At 36.8% G+C, this 20,373-nt stretch overlaps 1 protein-coding gene across 1 annotated transcript in view; it reads right to left on the bottom strand.

The window, feature by feature from the left end:
- Positions 1 to 3,894: 3,894 nt before the first annotated feature.
- The window catches only part of SH3BGRL (SH3 domain binding glutamate rich protein like), a 100,470-nt gene continuing 83,991 nt past the window's right edge, over positions 3,895 to 20,373 (bottom strand). The window contains exons 2-4 of the mRNA XM_036929996.2: positions 16,141 to 16,326; positions 11,876 to 11,956; positions 3,895 to 5,879 (exon numbers count right to left, since the gene is read on the bottom strand). Coding sequence (XP_036785891.1) covers positions 5,847 to 5,879; positions 11,876 to 11,956; positions 16,141 to 16,326 — 300 coding nt within the window. The 3' untranslated portion in view covers positions 3,895 to 5,846. The remainder of the gene's footprint in view (positions 5,880 to 11,875; positions 11,957 to 16,140; positions 16,327 to 20,373) is intronic.

Here is a 20,373-nt window from a genome sequence, read left to right as displayed (position 1 = left end):
TTCGCTATATTCCGATATCAGTTCTAGGAGTTTTGGAGTGGATTCTTTAGGGTTTGTTATGTACAATATCATGTCATCTGCAAATAGTGACAATTTGACTTCTTCTTACCAATCTGAATTCCTTGTATTTCTTTCATTGTCTGATTGCCATGGCTAGGACCTTCAGTACTATGTTGAATAACAGTAGGAAGAGTGGACATCCCTGTCTTGTTCCCAATCTTAAAGGAAAAGCTTTCAGCTTCTAGCTGTTCAGTAAGATTTTGGCTGTGGGTTTTTCATATATGGCCTTTATTATGTTGAGTTACTTGCCGTCTATGCCCATTTTCCTGAGAGTTTTTATCAGGAATGGATGTTGAAATTTGTCAAATGCTTTTTCAGTGTCTATGGAGATGATCATGTAATTTTTGTCCTTCATTTTGCTGATGTGGTGGATGATGATGGATTTTTTAATGTTGTCCCATTCTTGCATCCCTGAGATGAATCCCACTTGATCATGCTATATGATCCTCTTGATGTATTTTTGCATTGTTTGCTAATATTTTGTTGAGTATTTTTGCATCTATGTTCATCAGTAATATTGGTCTGTAATTTTTCTTTTTTGGTGGGGTCTTTGCCTGGTTTTGGTATTAGGGTGATGCTGGCCTAATATAATGAGTCTGGAAGTATTCCGTGTTCTTCTATTTTTTGGAAAACTTTAAGGGGAATGGGTATTATGTATTCTCTGTATGTCTGATAAAACTCTGTGGTAAATCCATCTCGACCAGGAGTTTTGCTCTTGGGTAGTTTTTTGATTATTGATTCAATTTCTTTGCTGCTAATTGGTCTGTTTAGATTTTTTGTTTCTTCCTTGGTCAGTCTTGGAAGGTTGTATTTTTCTAGGAAGTTGTCCATTTCTTCTAGGTTTTCCAGCTTGTTAGCATATAGTTTTTTGTAGTATTCTCTAATAATTCTTTGTATTTTTGTGGGGTCCGTTGTGATTTTTCCTTTCTCATTTCTGATTCTGTTGATGTGTGTAGATTCTCTTTTTCTTTTTATAAGTCTGGCTATGGGCTTACCTATTTTGTTTATATTCTCAAAGAACCAGCTCTTGGTTTCATTGATTTTTTCTTTTGTTTTATTCTTCTCAATTTTATTTTTCTTCTCTGATCTCCCTTATGTCCCTCCTTCCATTGCTTTAGGCTCCATTTGTTCTTTTACTGATTTTTAATAATTGTCTTTAGACTATTCATTTGGGATTGTTCTTCCTTCTTTAAAAATGCCTGGATTACTATATAGTTTCCTCTTAAGACTGCTTTCGCTGCATCCCAGAGAAGTTGGGGCTTTGTGTTGTCATTTGTTTCCATATATTGCTGGACCTCCATTTTAATTTGGTCATTGATCCATTATTTAGGAGCATGTTGTTAAGCCTCCATGTCTTTGTGAGCCTTTTTGCTTTCTTTGTACAATTTATTTCTAGTTTTATACCTTTGTGGTCTGAAAAGTTGGTTGGTAGGATTTCAATCTTTAGGAATTTACTGAAGCTCTTTTTGTGGCCTAGTATGTTGTCTATTTTGGAGAATGTTCCATGTGCACTTGAGAAGAATGTGTATCCTGTTACTTTTGGGTGTAGATTTCTATAGATGTCTATTAGGTCCATCTGTTCTAGTGTGTTGTTCAGTGCCTCTGTGTCCTTACTTGTTTTCTGTCTGGTGGATCTGTCCTTTGGAGTGAGTGGTGTGTTGAAGTCTCCTAAAATAAATGCATTGCATTCTATTTTCTCCTTTAATTCTGAGTATTTGTTTCACATATGTTGGTGCTCCTTTATTGGGTGCACACATATTTATAATGGTTATATCCCCTTGTTTGGATTGACCCCATTATCATTATATAATGTCCTTCTTTATCTCTTGTGACTTTGTTTTGAAGTCTATTTTGTCTGATATTAGTACTGCAACACCTGCTTTTTTTCTCCTTGTTGTTTGTGTGAAATATCTTTTTTCATCCCTTGACTTTTAGTCAGTGCATGTCTTTGGGTTTGAGGTGAGTCTCTTGTAGGCAGCATATAGATAGGTCTTGCTTTTTTATCCAATCTATTACTCTGTGTATTTTGATTGATGCATTCAGTCCAATTACATTTAGGGTGATTATCGGAAGATATGCTCATTGCCATTGGAGGCTTAGGTTCGTGGTTACCAAAGGTTCAAGGTTAGCTTCTTTAGTATCTTACTGTCAAACTTCTCACTTATTTAGCTATTATAAACACGGTCTGATAATTCTTTCTCTCCCTTATTCCTCATCCTCCATTCTTTGTATGTTATGTTATTTTTTTTTTGCCCTTTTGTGTTTCCTTTGACTGCTTTTGTCGGTAGTTTATTTTATTTTTTCCCTTTAGTTAGTATTCTATTTTTCTGCTTTCTTTTCTGTGATTTTATTTTGTTAACATCTGTTTAGCCTTAGGAGTGCTTACAGCTAGAGCTCTAGTCTCTGGAGCTGCTCAGCCCCTAGGGTGAGGTTGGGTGTCCTAGGGGAGCAGCACCGGTTCCTGATGTGAGGGAAGATGTTTCCTGAATCCTGGCTGCAGTGCCTGTCTCCAGTATCAGAGCCAGTGAGCTGAGCACACAGGTGTAAGCCTCTGTGATTTGCATCTCTAGCTGTTAAGTGGGGCCTCCCTCTGGCTGGCCTAATGCCAGCAACATGACTGGCGGTTTTGCAAGCCAGTGTCTGGAGGCCAGGAGGAAGGCACAGCAGGCTGCATGTCATGGTGGGGTGCCTTGGAGCTTTGTAGCGAGCCAGGGGGATGGAGTGCCTGAAGCCCCTCAAGAGTTCCCAACTAACTGGGCAGAACGCATCCAGACAACGTTGTCCACCTATTCCTTCTCCTGCGCAGCAAGCTCCATGCAAACCCCGCACCTTCAGCAGCCCTCTTACTGCTAGTAAGCCTCTCAGACTGCCTGCCTTTCCTTTGTCCCAGAGCAGCCAGATGTGGATCCCCATCCTTCACACACAAATAGCCGAATCTCTGTCCCAGCTCCCTAACCCCACCAACCTCCAGAGCATCACACAATGTAGGTCTGTTCTCCAAAGCTGATCTCCAGGGCTAGGTGTTCAGCTGTCTCAGGCTTCCCCCCCGTACTCCATTTCTCTTCTTCCTGCTGGTGAGCTTGGGGGTTGGGGGGAAGCGCTTGTTCCCACCAGGTCAATGCTTTGGTGTGTTACTGTTTCATGAGGTCTGCTCTGTTCATGAGGCCTGTATGCAGTATGGTGCAGCCTTCCCTCCTGTTGCTGTTCCAGGGTTAGTTGTATTAACTATATTTTCATACTATATGTGATTTGGGAGGAGTTCTCTGTCTCACCTGTCATGCTGCCATCTTGAATCTCTCCCAGATTCTCTTCCTCAGGAATTCAACATTTTATTTGCTAAATAAAAGATTGAGGTAACATAATATTCAGGGATGGGGTTGAGAAGGCAGGGGATGAAGACCAGAAGGTTCAAATTAATCAAAAGTGAATTATCTTTTAATCAGTTTTATTGGAATTCTTCAAAAGAAAATAGCTATTATTTTATGTAGGGAAAAATGAGACCAATGCCAATCTTTATATATTTTCAACATCCACAACTAGGTTTAAAAACCATGTGAATCTTCCTTTATCCTTCTGCTGAATGAATGGAATATGTGAAATGAAACCTGACACCACAAAATTCTCTGTATTTAGACTTTCCCAAGCAAGTAATTCACAATCTCAAAATTTTTCCCAAAGAAGCGCTGACATTTAACAATATGATCAGCAACCAATTTGTACTGTTTGTTGAAAATGAAAATCTTCCTGGAGGTCATATATTCTTAAGGGCAAATCAGCTTTAAAGTGGAAAATAACAAAGTAGCAGGTTAATTTCAAATAGAAAGATGCCATAAGTAATATAACAAGTAGAAAGGATTATATTGTCCAGGCAAATTTTGTGAAAATACTTAGGCTCACATTAATATTCAGAATTTCACTTACCTTTCTTATAGACAGATAGTGCTCAGCTGACAATATAAAACATTTCAATTTAGGAAGACGCAGTCCCAACTTTTACCTTAAACATCTATACATGCTAATTGCAAGGTATATTTTAATAGATATAAACATCTAAATAATGTCATCTGTTTTTGAAGAATGTCTCTTTTTGACCATGTTAACTTATCTGATGCTAAAATAAATGTAAAAATGTCCACATAAAATATTGCAAGTAGCATCGCCAACACTTTATAAAGCCTTAGGAGAAAATACTGACCAAGTTTGTTTGTTTGTTCAGCATTTTCCAGAGTCTATTACAAAGCACCCAGTTTTCTCTAGATTTCTCTACAGCATATTCTTGTACATAAAACAGTGGAATAGCTCTTTGTTTGACTCAAGTATGTACCGCAAAATTCAGAACGCTACAAAGGAAATTCAGAAATTGCACTCAAATACTGTTTTTTCTGTCATTTTCCCTTTACTCCTTTCCCAAATTCTAAAGAATATATTAGTTAACAAAAATTGCTATTACACTACTTAGAAACTCCAGGAACACATAAATTACATTTCTAAAGGTACTGAGTTTATTTTAAAGCATAGCATCAAATTTGAATCTCAGTAAACAAAGCCATGTCTTCACTGTATGTTGATTTTGACAAACCGCACAGACTTGTACACATCAAATGATATGATAAAGTAATTTAAAGTAAAAGGTGTTTGTTATTAGTAATAAAGTAGTATGTAGCTAAAGTACGATATGTATATCTCCTGGGTAAATGACTTAGTCCATACTGTTTCTTGTCTTCTTAGAAATTTTCAAAGTTAACATTTTAAAAATTGAGCCTTTTATCTGATCCTTGTGCTATTCACTGAAATCGGGGCACAGGAAAGATTCTCCACTTAGAATAACATAGACACACAACATATGCCTAAGCTGAACCAAAAAGGTCAAATATCTGAGAGACAGTGGTATTCATAACCATAAGGTTTTTTAAGTGGAGAAACCACTGAGAATTTTTTAGCAAAGTTCTGAGGAAAAATGTCTTGAGCAATGAATGACAAGCTATTTTATAATAATTAAGTAAAAGTCTGAGGTTCTTTGCAAAAGGATGCCATTGTAAACTTACTCGCTATCCCACTACTACAACATACATATGCATATTTCACTGAGGCAAGCAACTTAGAGACATGATTCCATCACAACTGTGTGGTTAAACAAGGAACTTGACAACTGAATACATTTTTGTGTATGTGGGAGGTCATCTGTTCTGATCACTGAAATATGCAATGAAAGGCTACACTTAGAAACCTAGAAAACCTGTGGTTCAGTACACGGAAGTTTGAACTACAAAACAATGGTAGTTATAATTACTACAGGAAATTGCAATGCCTGACATATCATAAATGTTACCTGCCACTACTTTTAAATCACATCAAAAAAGTGAACATATTTTTGTTCACTAAAAGTAATGATGCAATTAGGAAACAAGAGATATTCTTTCACTCTTTCCTTTTTAAATTTCTCAATGTGCAGCTACATATATACTTAAATTGTAATAATGATACCAAAAAAGGGGGACAAATGTTTTCTTTTTAAAATCATTAAAAGTACATAAAATGTTTTGACAGGTAAAAATACTATTCCATGACATCTACTTAAAATTTTATGTTCATCTTCCATACTCCTCATCATAATGCTCACATTTTAATTATGCATTCATTTTGATTGTTTACATGTAAAAACACCAACTAATCTATTATTTCAACATTAGGCCTATTTCTTTTGAAGCCAAGATAATTTTGCTATTTTATTTATAAAAACAATGGAGACTCCTTTTTCAGGATGCTTAAGGCAGGATGTTTAAGGTTCATGCTTGCTGCTTTGCCTGAGCTTCTGCTTCCTGAAATGAAAAACAAATGAAACAGATAGATTTACATATAACAAAGCAGACATTGATGTGCATTTGGTTAGACTTTATTAGCTGAAATTGCCAAGAATATTCAAAAGCAGAAAAAATGTCACCCTGTAAAAGACTGCTTAAAAATTAGTCACAGGGATAAAAGTAGAGCATAGAGAATATAGTAAGTAGTTCTGTAACATCTTTCTGTTAACAGACAGTAACTATACTAGTTGTGGTGAGCATTTAATAATGTAGGTTACTGTCAAATAACTATGTTGTATGCTTGAAACCAATATAATATTGTATATCGACTATACTTCAATAAATATTCTTAATAGAAAAAAAATAAAAACTGCCTAGAAACAGATGTAATGGAAGACTAGCACCTCTCAAAATTTCTAGCACATATAGTTGGGGAAGCAGTTGTATAAAAATGTGAATATGTCCTAATGTGAAGTCATTCTTTTCTCTTTTTTTGAATTTTGGTATCATTAACATAAAATCACATGGGCAACACTGTAGTTACTAGATTCCCCCCATTATCAAATCCCCACCACATACCCCATTACAGTCACTGTCCATTAGCATAGTAAGATGCTACAGAGTCACTGCTTGCCTTCTCTGTGCTATAGTGACTTCCCCATGCCCCCACTACATTATGTGTGCTAATCGTAATGCCCTTTATTCCCCTTCTCCCTCCCTTCCCACCCACCCTCCCCAGTACATTCTTGGGTTCTGTGAGTCTGCTGCTGTTCTGTTCCTTCAGTTTTTGCTTTGTTCTTATGCTCCACAGAAGAGTGAAATCATTTGGTATTTGTCTTTCTCCACCTGGCTTATTTTACTGAGCATAATATCATCTAGCTCCATCCATGTTGTTGCAAATGGTAGGATTTGTTTTCTTCTCATGGCTGAATAATATTCCATTGTGTATATGTACCACATCTTCTTTATCCATTCATCTACTGATGGACACTTAGGTTGCTTCCATTTCTTGGCTATTGTAAATAGTGCTGTGATAAACATAGGGGTGCATATGTCTTTTTCAAACTGGGATCCTACATTCTTAGGGTAAATTCCTAGGAGTGGAATTCCTGGGTCAAGTGGTATTTCTATTTTTAGTTTTTTGAGGAACCTCCATACCGCTTTCCACAATGGTTGAACTACTTTACATTTCCACCAGCAGTGTAGGAGGGTTCCCCTTTCTCTGCATCCTCACCAGCATTTGTTGTTCCTAGTCTTTTCTATGTTGGCCATCCTAACTGGTGTGAGGTGATATCTCATTGTGGTTTTAATTTGCATTTCCCTGATAATTAGCGATGTGGAGCATCTTTTCATGTGCCTGATGGCCATCTGAATTTCTTCTTCAGAGAAGTGTCTGTTCATATCCTCTACCCATTTTTTTAATATGAGGTCATTCTTATGTGCATCTAATGCCTCTGAGTAACTAATATCTTGGAAAGAGCCTAGTTACCTAAAGTCACATCCTATCAATTTGCTGTAGGCTGTCACAAATTCCTTAGCTCTCAGTTATCCTTTTAATGGAAGACATTACTGACAGACATTGGAATCAAAAGCAATTCAAAATTCTTTGTAATTTATTTTAGAACACATATTTAAAGTAAATTATCTACATTTCTAATTGTTTTACTCATCAAACATATAAATTGGGCTTAAAGCCACATTGTTACCTAAAAGTAAGTAGCCACTATTTATAGAATCATTAATTATATAATCAACCAGAGAGTTTATAACAGGCATTTGAGGTCTTTTTTTCCTGTCTAGTCTCAATATAAACATCATTCCATAAATGCCTTGGTTTTGAGTCACTTCTGGGTTCAAATTCCTTGGACAACTTGCTTAAATTATCTGAGTGTCAGTTTCCATTGAGAACACCTCACTCCTAAGGATGCTTAAGGATAAAATGAGATGTATGTTAAGTGTCTAGCTCAGTGTTTGGCCCATTGCAAGCATCTACCCTTTCCTGCTTTTCTCCTCTCTCACTTTTTACCTAGTAACTAAGACCAACAGCACAGCTAAGTGTTGTTAACATACAGTTTCTCTTAGAGATGCAATGAAATAGGGTGGGTTTAGGGGAAATTGGAATACTTCAAATATCACAGCAGAGACAGAGTCCATGGTCCCTACTTAGAACACGGTGGTTCAACCAAAGCTAACGAGAACACTGTTCCCACCAGCATCCCCTATTCCTTTAAAATATTAGTGAATGTGGGTTTTCCAGGGGAATGGTTTTCCTCTCAACATGAACTTCAACAGATTTTTATTTCTTAGTGAAAATGTTACTTTATTTCATATCTCAAAACCATCATCTCCACTATAAAGTAAGAAATACTAGTGCTAAGAAATGATCTTTTGTGTTAATAAAATAGAGTAAATAGCATGCTTTGTTTTAAATGCATTCTATATACAAAAGAATATAAAAACCATTTGTCTTACACAGGATTCCTTGCTTTATGGAACTATTTGCCATAGGGTACTTTTAAATATAAAGCTCCCTGGCACATTGGTTTTCAGTAATTTTAAATGTCAAGAGAAGGTATGCTAATTATTTGGAAATTAAAGAAAGAGAGAAAAATATATATATTGGCAATGGTTCCTTTCAGTCTTTTTTTTTTAAATTTTAAGTATTGTTGATACACAACCTTATACTAGTTTCAAGTATATAACATGGTGATCCAACAGTTACCCATATTATTATATACTCACCCCCACTAGTGCAGCTACTATCTGTCAACAAGTCTCTTTTTGTCCTATGCATAGATTGTGTATCTAATTAAAACTTTAATTATAAAGTAAAAACAATTCTGTAGCTCATTATAACATATATTTTAACCAACCATCATTTTTTAAATGAGAGAAGGCCTTCATTTAGTGGATAAACTTCTGTGGATCCTATTTTTAGACATGTAACTCATTTTCAAAGTTTCAAGATTATATATAATACTTTGACACATACTTTTATCCATAAATTTCATTCAGTGTTAGTTACCCATAAAATTCAGAATTAATTTGTTTGACCCTACTGTTAGACAGTTAACTTGTTTCCAAGGTTTTATGATTAGAAGTAACGCTTGATTTATGTTTTAATCCATAGAACTTTTTCCATGTATCAAATTATTTCATTAGGCTATAATATCCAATGAGAAATTACTGGGTGAAAGACTATAAACATTTTTGAGGTTCCTGATACATATCTGCCATTCTGGTTTTCAAAAGGGATTGCCAAGTCATACTATCACCAGCAATACCCGTTTCAATGTGTCCTTCTCAGCATAGAGTACTATCACTTTGTTTATCTTTGTTAATTTCACAGATGAAAAGTATATCTCATTTTATCACATTTCTTTTATTATCAGTGCACTTTCCCAGCCTGGGTTAAGTAGTTGTATTTCTTATTTTGTGTCCTTTTTGTTCATCCAGTTCTTTCTGGAAAGCCTATTGTCCTATTAATATTAAAGGGGAAATATTCTGAAACTGAGCTGAAGGATAGAAAAACCATGTTTCTGATTATCAACTTTATCATTTTTAGTCTTGGAAAAAAAGGGTATTAAATACTAACATTCAAAATATTCCTATCACCAATCCACCCTTCAACTCAATTGTCAATTAAAGACCTCTAGTTATCCCAGTCAGCTCTTTCTTGTTCAATTATTGATCACATCCACTGTTCTTTTATGTTTTTCCCATTCCCAGGCTTAAACAAGGACGAAAAAGCACTGGAAGCAAGCTGAGTGGTTCCACTATGGTCTCATTAACTCTAACTTCACGTGGGCCCTCCATCTTTCTCAGCCGTCCTTCTATTCATGATCTTAACCTACTCCATGGCCTATTTTCAACAAATGCAAATCCTTCAATTCTCCTCAAAGTTCTAATGTCCTAAATTTCTCATCACTCCTACCTGATGACCTTTCTTCATATCTCATTCAAAGGTGACCTTCCCCTAACCTCCCTACATTTAAAAATTTTTAATTTTATCCTTTTCTTACTCTCTCCAGTCTCAAAATAAAACTGCATATCTCCTTCTTTCCAAGACTAACTCTTGCCCTGGATAACTCACTTTTCTTTTTCCTCCATGACCTTTGCTTAATTTCCCAGTCACCAAAGTTAGAAGCCCCAGAGACAGGTTCAATTCTTTATATACATAAATATCTCATAAGTTGCTAAATGGCTCCTAAATCCATCTTTTTCTTTACATGACTGCTGTCCCACTTGAGGTGATCTCCATTGTTTTTCTGGACTCCTAAGGTACCCTTCTAATTGGTCAGCCTATCTTTAATACCTCATTTCTCCAATGTTTCCTAATTCATACAGCTGTTAAATGTATTTTCTTAAGTCATAGATCAAATCATATCTTAAAATACAGAAGTAATCACATCATTGTCTTATGCTGTTCATTGCCATGGCTTTTAGATACCCAGAGGATAAAGCTGTAAGTACCCAGCACAGCATTCATAATGTGGCCCCAAAATAGCTAGTTCATCTCACCTCCTAATGCATCCCTCTCTATTTAATATGCCCTATTCTGGAGCTATGCTGCACTATCCTGGAGTTCATGTTCCCTAAACATAACATCATGTGCACCTATATCCTAATGCAGTGGTTCCTGTTGCTGCCTCTGTTGAAAGACACTTTAGTGTCACTTTAGTATTTTGGAAACTCTAACAGCTCAAATATCACTTCCTCTGTGAAACCTTTCCTAAACTCCTTAGTAGGAATTTATGATTATTATCTCTGGATGCCTATGGCACTTTATTCACACCAATCGTATAGACTTTACTATAGGATGTCTTGAATTGTAACTATTTGCAGACATATTTGTTGTTATATAATTATTTGTATATGTCCCTCACTAGGTTATAAACACTTAAGGTAGGGATCATGTTGTATTGTCTATATTTGCCCCACCATCAACGTCAAATCAGTGCTTGACCCTTAATAAAGACTTGATGAATGAATAAATGAATGAATGACTCCTACTCTGAATTAAAGGATAGGGAGTCATTAGTCATGGAAAACAGAGTACCCTTCCTTTAATACTCTGCACTGTAATCAATTACTTAACCTGGGTTTTACTAACTTTAAACAAAAATGCCTTACCTAACATTTCCTACAACTTAAATTATACAAAGCCTAAAATAAGACATTTTACCTGTTGGAAAAGAAAGTTTAGGAAGGAAACAGAATTTCACAATGAATCAGATAACAATGCTAGTAAATGGTCTCTAGTGAAAACATGGACAATTACACAGACTCTCAAAATTGGACAAAGAGCTGTAATTTAAAGAATCTGTTTACTATAAAATCAGTTGCTAAGAGCAAAACATAAAATGATAGAGCAGGGGACATATGTTCTGATTTTAACCTAGCCTGTTTGGAGAAGACCTATGTGGCAAAAGGCAGGGTAGCTTTGAGACATTTCATTAAATTGGAGATTTAATTTTTGATTCTTCCTTTATATGGTCTCCCCTGGGAACAATGCCACTTGAAAATTAATTTTTTGTTGGCAAAGAAAAAGCCTCAAATTTAGCCAGCGATTTCGAGACCAGTTTTGAAACTCAAATGCTTTTAATTAATTTGAATGGATGACTCTAACATTTACTCCCACACAAAGACAATAGACGCTGCCAAGATTACAATGAACTAAGATGCTTTCTGTAGATGCAGAAGCATGCATGTCAGCTGGAAGAATGCAGTCTTTAAAACTGCTAACCACTTACTTGTGAATGGTTCAATGACAAATTTGCTGCTCTGAGAAGCTTGATTGGGAAGTCACTCTACCTAGTTCCTGCTCACATATTTTATGTATTTGATTATGTACTTATAGGGATTAAGTGCATGCAGAGCAAGGACAATTCCTTCTGGCTATGTTGCACTGCCTCTGGCTTTAATCTGAGCACTTAACAAAGGTGGAAATCTCATTGACTAGAAAGCCCAGCAATAATAAATAGCTTATTAAGCAGGAGAAAAAGGAATCATACCTTTGAACCAGGTGGGGCTGTCAAGCCCAAAAAGGCATACACTGCATTATTTTCTCTGGCTTCAAAAAAGGCATCATAGTCCTTGGTGAAAAGGAGGCAAGAAGAATTACCAATATGCAACCAACAAAGGAAAGAAAAGAGTCAATTTATTCAAAATTACCTGCCTGTCAACCTCCCTGGGGGCAGCCAGGCTAACTTCCATAATGTTAGAATTCTAGCAAGAGTAATAAAGAGGAACGGATTACTGGATCCCATTTAATGTGAGTTAGATGATACATTGTTTTGTATGGTAGAAACTACACAATGGCTTATTCATCATGACACAGAATTTAAATCCGCCTCAGGGCAAGCAGCTTTCTCCATAGCCCAACCGAGCCAAGTATTTGCCAGAAAGTGGTTGCTTATTTCTGGTAGGAGGCTGTTGTTCCAGTTTCCCATTATTTCTCTTCCATTATTTTTTAGACCAGATATTTGCTGGACATGCCCAATGCCCTAACAACAGTAATCTGCTGTTTTAGGAGAAAGGGACTAAAACTTCCATGAAATGTGACCATAAAAGTAAACAAACCACTAAAAGGTTTCAACCGAGGGAGCCAAGAAAAGCCTCACATGACTAAATTTGGCTGGGCTTCTCCCACTGTAACCCTCTAAACCCATTAGCACACTCTTAAAGTAACAAAGAGAATTGCTTAAATTTGACTATGACATATACTCAGTAACACACCAACTTAGAAAACACAGTCATTGTCTATACCTGGCTTTTATTTGTTTGGTTTAAAACACAGAGAAATAAGGTTGGCATTTTGGACGATTCCTTAGGGGTGAAAAGCACCCATAATATGCTGGTTTCCCAAGAGATTACTCACCAACGGATCACCAATTACAGAGTTATTTTCTAGCATGTATAATTTCTGGCACTTGGAAGACCTGGAGGTATAAAGTTTAGACCCTCTCAGTCACTGATGATCCTAAATTTGAATTCCACCCCAAGAAACATCAAAATTTCTCTCTTACTTAGGGATCCTTTTACATTGTTAGAATTATTTAGAGTCAGTGGAATCTACCCCCAAGGATTGACTCCAGGCGTCTTTTTTGTGTATCCCAGCTGCTGACAAAGGAATAAATCCTAAACAGCAGGCATGTATGAGCAGCCTTCTATGCTCTTTGAGCTCACTGTACTCAAAAGTGAAACTAACTGGACCTTGATACTGATTCCATACTGAGACACATGACCTAAAAAGCTACTTGAGGTAAACAAACAGTAGAGATCATATCTACATTCAACCACTTGGAAGTAACCTCAAATCACTAGTTAAAAAAAATCCAACAGTCGTATAAGAGGTATTTCTTACTACCATCAAACAAAAAAAAAAAACCCAACTCACATCAGTCATTACATTCATGTGAAAGGAAGTAGATCTTCAACTGTACTGAAATCTGATCATAAAAATTCTATGTAGGGGACTCCAGTTGTGTTTGTTTCAAGTGTTTTGGGATCAAAGTATATTATCATTTGTTAGCCCTGGACTTAGCAAAGACAAACAAGTTTGTGACTTTGAGAAAAAAATAACACTTGTTTCTCAATTTTAAGCCTGATTAATTATTTCTCTTAGCAAATGTGTATTAAGCACATGCTATATGACAATCACTGTTCTTGGGGCTAAGAATAAAAGAGTAAACAAAACAGACTGTGACACAGTCTGCTTTTTCTATAGGAATTCTCTAGAGTAAAATTAAAGGCACTTTATTTACATCTCAGGTATTCAATTCAGATAACATTAATCCAGAATATATTCTACCATATATAGTATCATATGTATTTCATGGAAATGTGTTCTAGTTCTTCACATACATAGCATAAGCTCTTTTTGAGCAAAGACTAGCCTTATAAATTTTGTATCTTTCTTGCAGATCCTGATCTATGTAGGTAGAGTAGTTGTTTCAGTCACAATCCAGGCTTGATATAAGAACCCAAGCCATGGTTCAGTGGTTTGCAACAGGAGGCAATTTTTCCCTCAGGGATATCTGGCAAAGTCTGGAGACATCTTTGGGTTCTCACAATGGTGATGTGCTACTGGCACACATGATAGAAACAGACCATCCTCCAATGCACAGGGTGGTCCCTCCATAACAAAGATGTTGGGAGTGCCAAGGTTAGGAAACCCTGAGATAGATCAAACAAAAGAATTTAATATGAAGAACTACTTACACAAAGGATTAAAAAGTGAAAAGGCCAACAGGAAATAGTGAGGCAACCCAGAGAGTAGCAACAGCAGGATGTTGCTACCACAGCTAGGGCTGAAGGGAAAAGTGGAGAAGGTATAAGTATAGAACCCAGAGGTTAGAGCACCTGGTAGAGCTGGTACACAAAGGTGCTATAGCCACTGCCATGGACACATCCAGAAACAGGAGGGGTGGATACTTTGGCTTTTTCTCTCCTCCTGTTCTCCACTCTTCCAACCAGTGCCTCAGATTATCAGCCAAACCTAATAGGCAGTCGGTTGGCAATGGAGACTGGGAAATGTAATTTGCTGAGGTCAGCCCCACATAACACAGAACAGATCAAGGAAAGAATGAAGATGGGATATGTTAGCAAAGAGAAAAATGAACAATGTAAAAAGTAAGAGCTGCAGAATAAGACAGATATATATTTACATCCTAGCTGCATCACTTACTAGTTGTACAATTTAGGAAGTCAGCTAACCTCTTCTAGACCTCAATTTCTTCATCTATAAAATAGGAATAACAATATCCACCTCATGGCATTAGAATGAGAACTAATTCAATACACAGAAAGCACAAAGCACAGTAGCTGATATACAAAATGGTTTCTATGAATGATTGCTTTTCCTAAAAGTCTGTATAATAGGAACAAGTCTAAATTTTTATTGTTATTAAACTTCCAACCCAGTGTCTGGCACACAGCAGGCACTCAGTAGTAGTTGGATTCCTTTTCCATTAACAAATATTTATTTGTTAGGTTGAGTTTCACCTCCTGCTCCTTCCTTTCTATCTTCTTCTCATTACTCAGTGACACTTGTCTTATTTCGGTAACATACATCATTCCCTTGCAGTGTGGCTTCCAAGGGAGAAATAAACTAGCTAAATGTGGTTTCTCAAACGTTACCCTTATAACTCAAAATGCGTTTGTTCCAAAAAATCAAACACATTGAAATTTTTGCTAGAAAGAGAGATTAAGACAATATATACTGGCTTAGATTGCCTTCTCCTTACCTACAGAGTATGTCTTTACACATTCAGGCCCCTCCTCAGAGCTGACAAATTCAATTCACAGAGAAAATATTTTGTGTCAACAAACTTCTCAATTCTCCCATACTCCCTCCCCTAGATACTCTGAATTGACTCATGAAAGGATCCCCACCAAGTGTCCTTCTCACTTACATATAAACCTATGAGGAAGAAAATTGGGATTTCTGGCTCTAAACAATTCATTCTTCAATCATGCTAACTGTGAGGAGAAAGCAGTGCAAACAATTCTGTACTGCAAACTCCTACAGCCCTCACATACACTTTCTGTACTGCAACACCACATGCAGGTGGCTTCATAACTACTCTTTTAATTGTTTCAGATGTGTATGATTCTCGCCATATCCCACTCTCAACTAGCTCCTTAAGAGAAGAGGCTGTGTTTTGTTTGTACTTACCATGGTGCCTAGAATGGCCATTGTCTACATGTGTTACTTAAATTATACAGTGACTAAAGAATGAAGGAACATAATCCATGGTTTGAATGAAGATTAAACAAGATGGCATACTTGAAAGCACCAGTAATAAAGGAAAGCTCTATTTTTGTTTCCCTCATTCCTTATGTAAGCCCAATTTGTTAACTTAAAGTTTTAAGAAAAGTCACTAACAATATCAAAATAGAAGTATTACTAGCTTCAAGCAGAAAATAAAATATTATTTTTAAACTAATTTTAACATAAATGACTAGCTGACTTCTTTTCAGAGGTTTCTTCATGGACATACCAGAAATAATACAACTTCTCTGGCTGGAATTAAGATGAAGAAATGTAAAGCCAACAATATGTTTGGGTTTGTATTTATACACTTACAGGTAATTGCTTGGCAGATGACTCATTCATCTGCCTCTTAGTAGAAGACAAAATATCCCAGATACCTAGGATGGACACAGAGGATGAACACCAGAAATGGCAGTATGCAGATTCTGGGGTGGCTAAAAGGGAGAGTATGGTTTTGACACAATTCATTAGAAAAAAACAAAATTTAAATTAGTTCCTTACCCCACGGTACTGGCTTTCATTGAAAATCTGAGGTGGCAGGGGGTACCCTGTGGCTGGTCGACTGTTTTCAGGTACATTTTCTCTCATCCACTTCCGATTCTCTTCATTGGCGGCAATATCTTTTTCTTCAAATCCTATTTTGTTAGCTTCTAAGAAACCAAGCACATCTTGTTGTTTCTTCTTAATCTAGAACCCAAAAGACAAGTCACTGTACTTTATTTTTTTTGTTTTTTTTTTAGATAATTATTTTTTATTGAAGGGTAGTTGACACACAGTATTACATTAGTTTCAGGTGTACAACACAGTGATTCAACATTTATATACATGATAATTCTAGGTACCAGCTATAACCATACCAAGTTGTTACATTATTTTGACTATATTCCTTATGCTATACATTACATCCCGGTTACTTATTTATTATACAATTGGAAGTGTATATATATATATATATATATATATATATATATATTGTGTGTGTGTGTGTGTGTGTGTGTGAGGGCCTCTCTCATATTTATTGATCAAATGGTTGTTAACGACAATAAAATTCTGTATAGGGGAGTCAATGCTCAATGCACAATCATTATTCCACCCCAAGCCTAATTTTTGTCAGTCTCCAATCTTCTGAGGCATAACAAACAAGTTTTTACATGTAGAACAAATTCTTACATAATGAATAAGTTACATAGTGAACAGTACAAGGGCAGTCATCACAGAAACTTTCGGTTTTGCTCATGCATTATGAACTATAAACAGTCAGTTCAAATATGAATACTCATTTGGTTTTTATACTTGATTTATATGTGGATACCACATTTCTCTCTTTATTATTATTATTTTTAATAAAATGCTGAAGTGGTAGGTAGATACAAGATAAAGGTAGAAAACATAGTTTAGTGTTGTAAGAGAGCACATGTAGATGATCAGGTGTGTGCCTGTAGACTATGTGTTAATTCAAGCTAGACCAGGGCAATAAAACATCCACGTATGCAGAAGATTTCTCTCAGAACAGGGGGGGTGAGGTTCTAAGCCTCACCTCTGTTGATCCCCAATTTCTCACCTGATGGCCCCCCTGCGACTGTGCCTGTCTTAGGTTGTTCCTCCCTTGAGGAATCTTACCCGTCTCTGGCTAACCAGTCATCTTCCGGGGCCATACAGGGAAATGTAAAGTTGGTAAGTGAGAGAGAAGCCTTATTGTTTGAAAAGGCTAGCTTTTTACTTCTTTGCATATTTATGACCTGTTGCTTCTATGCCCAGCATTTGTCTTGAGGTGTCTTTACCACTTGGAGGAATTATGATACACGGAAAAATCGATATGTGGCATGAATTCTATTTAAGGGATGTAATTAGGAAGGAAGAAAAAAAGCTATAGAAGTAGCAGGCAGAAGAAAACCTGGGAAGCTTGATTATTTCTTTGACATATCTTCTTGGAGAGTAACTTCAGCATGTATAGGTTTTAAGCTACTAATTAAATTACGCACACACATTAACATAATAGGAGTACAGTTACGTAACCAAAGCACACCTGTAATTACCAGCCATCTCCAGTGAAACCAAGAAAACCAGTTAGGCACCTTAGGCATTTGTGAAAACTTATCTATGATATGGTGGATATTGTCCAACTGAACTTGAACAGTCTGAGAGAATTCAGACAAATTAAAACAACCCATTCCTGGGGACTGTTCACCTCCCATATGTTCTTTTAACAGTAAATAGTCTGTAGTTGTAAGATTTTGGAGTGCTACAATTTGCACTTCTCCTAATTCTTGGTAGAGTTCCAACAGTACAGATCCAGTCAAATTTGTTGTTTTACTGTATGCACAGGCCAGCTTAGATATCTCCTTCTTCATTCCCATCGCAAGTCCAGGAACTGGTGGGATGAGTGCATCTACACCTGTAGCAGTGCATGGATCTTTGTTGGGGTTTTTTGATGATCATCTTCTGGCATGAGTCTTCCCAAGAGTGCTGATGTTGGAAGTTCTTTTTCATATCGTATCTTAGTTCATTTTCGGGGTAGCCAAATTAGGCTTTGATCCTCTGTATAAACACAAACAGACCGTTTGGCTACACTTTTATATGCCTTTTATATCATTGTGTAGAACTCATTGGAGGTCACCACACAGGAACTGCTTATTTATTTTTTATCATTAATCTACACTTATATGATGAATATTTTGTTTACTAGACTCACCCCTATACCAGGTCCCCCTATGTACCCCTTTACAGTCACTGTCCATCAGCGTAGCAAAATGTTGTAGAATCACTACTTGTCTTCTCTGTGTTGTACAGCCCTCCCCTTTCTCCCACCCCCCTATGCATGCTAATCTTAATACCCCCCTTTTTCTCTCCCCTTATCCGTCCCTACCCACCCATCCTCCCCAGACCCTTTCCCTTTGGAACCTGTTAGTCCATTCTTGAGTTCTGTGATTCTGCTGCTGTTTTGTTCCTTCAGTTTTTCCTTTGTTCTTATACTCCACAGATGAGTGAGATCATTTGGTATTTCTCTTTCTCCGCTTGGCTTGTTTCACTGAGCATAATACCCTCCAGCTCGATCCATGTTGCTGCAAATGGTAGGATTTGGCCTTTTCTTATGGCTGAGTAGTAATCCATTGTGTATATGTACCACTTCTTCTTTATCCATTCATCTATCAATGGACATTTAGGTTGCTTACAATTCTTGGCTATTGTAAATAGTGCTGCGATAAACATAGGGGTGCATTGGTCTTTCTCATACTTGATTGCTGCATTCTTAGGACAAATTCCTAGGAGTGCAATTCCTGGGTCAAATGGTAAGTCTGTTTTGAGCATTTTGATGTACATCCATACTGCTTTCCACAGTGGTTGAACTAATTTACATTCCCACCAGCAGTGTAGGAGGGTTCCCCTTTCTCCACAGCCTCGCCAGCATTTGTTGTTGTTTGTCTTTTGGATGGCAGCCATCCTTACTCCTTACTGGTGTGAGGTGATACCTCATTGTAGTTTTAATTTGCATTTCTCTGATAATTAGCGATGTGGAGCATCTTTTCATGTGTCTGTTGGCCATCTGTATTTCTTTTTTGGAGAACTGTCTGTTCAGTTCCTCTGCCCATTTTTTAATTGGGTTATTTGTTTTTTGTTTGTTGAGGCGTGTGAGCTCTTTATATATTCTGGACGTCAAGCCTTTATCGAATGTGTCATTTTCAAATATATTCTCCCATACTGTAGGGTTCCCATTTGTTCTATTGATGCTGTCTTTTGCTGTACAGAAGCTTTTCAGCTTAATATAGTCCCACTTATTCATTTTTGCTGTTGTTTTCCTTGCCCGGGGAGATATGTTCAAGAAGAGGTCACTCATGTTTATGTCTAAGAGGTTTTTGCCTATGTTTTTTTCCACGAGTTTAATGGTTTCATGACTTCCATTCAGGTCTTTGATCCATTTTGAGTTTACTTTTGTATATGGGGTTAGACAATGGTCCAGTTTCATTCTCCTACATATAGCTGTCCAGTTTTGCCAGCACCATCTGTTGAAGAGACTGTCATTTCACCATTGTATGTCCATGGTTCCTTTATCAAATATTAATTGACCATATGTGTCTGGGTTAATGTCTGGATTGTCTAGTTTGTTCCATTGGTCTGTGGCTCTGTTCTTGTGCCAGTACCAAATTGTCTTGATTACTATGGCTTTATAATAGAGCTTGAAGTTGGGGAGTGAGATCCCCCGACTTTATTCTTCTTTCCCAGGATTGCTTTGGCTATTCGAGGTCTTTGGTGTTTCCATATGAATTTTTGAATTATTTGTTCCAGTTCATTGAAGAATGTTGCTGGTAGTTTCATAGGGATTGCATCAAATCTGTATATTGCTTTGGGCAGGATGGCCATTTTGACTATATTTTCCTAGCCACGAGCATGGGATGCGTTTCCATCTGTTAGTGTCCCCTTTAATTTCTCTTAAGAGTAACTTGTAGTTTTCAGAGTATAAGTCTTTCACTTCTTTGGTTAGGTTTATTCCTAGGTATTTTATTTTTTTTGATGCAATTGTGAATGGAGTTGTTTTTCGGAATTCTCTTTCTGTTCGTTCATTGTTAGTGTATAGAAAAAGCCACAGATTTCTGTGTGCTGATTTTGTATCCTGCAACTTTGCTGTATTCCGATATCAGTTCTAGTAATTTTGGGGTGAAGTCTTTAGGGTTTTTTATGTACAGTATCATGTCATCTGCAAATAGTGACAGTTTAACTTCTTCTTTACCAATCTGG

This window comes from Manis pentadactyla, chromosome X (assembly GCF_030020395.1).
Source record: "Manis pentadactyla isolate mManPen7 chromosome X, mManPen7.hap1, whole genome shotgun sequence".
Classification (NCBI taxonomy): domain Eukaryota; kingdom Metazoa; phylum Chordata; class Mammalia; order Pholidota; family Manidae; genus Manis; species Manis pentadactyla.
Note: the sequence above shows the minus strand (reverse complement) of the source record. Positions and strands in the feature narration are given on the sequence as shown.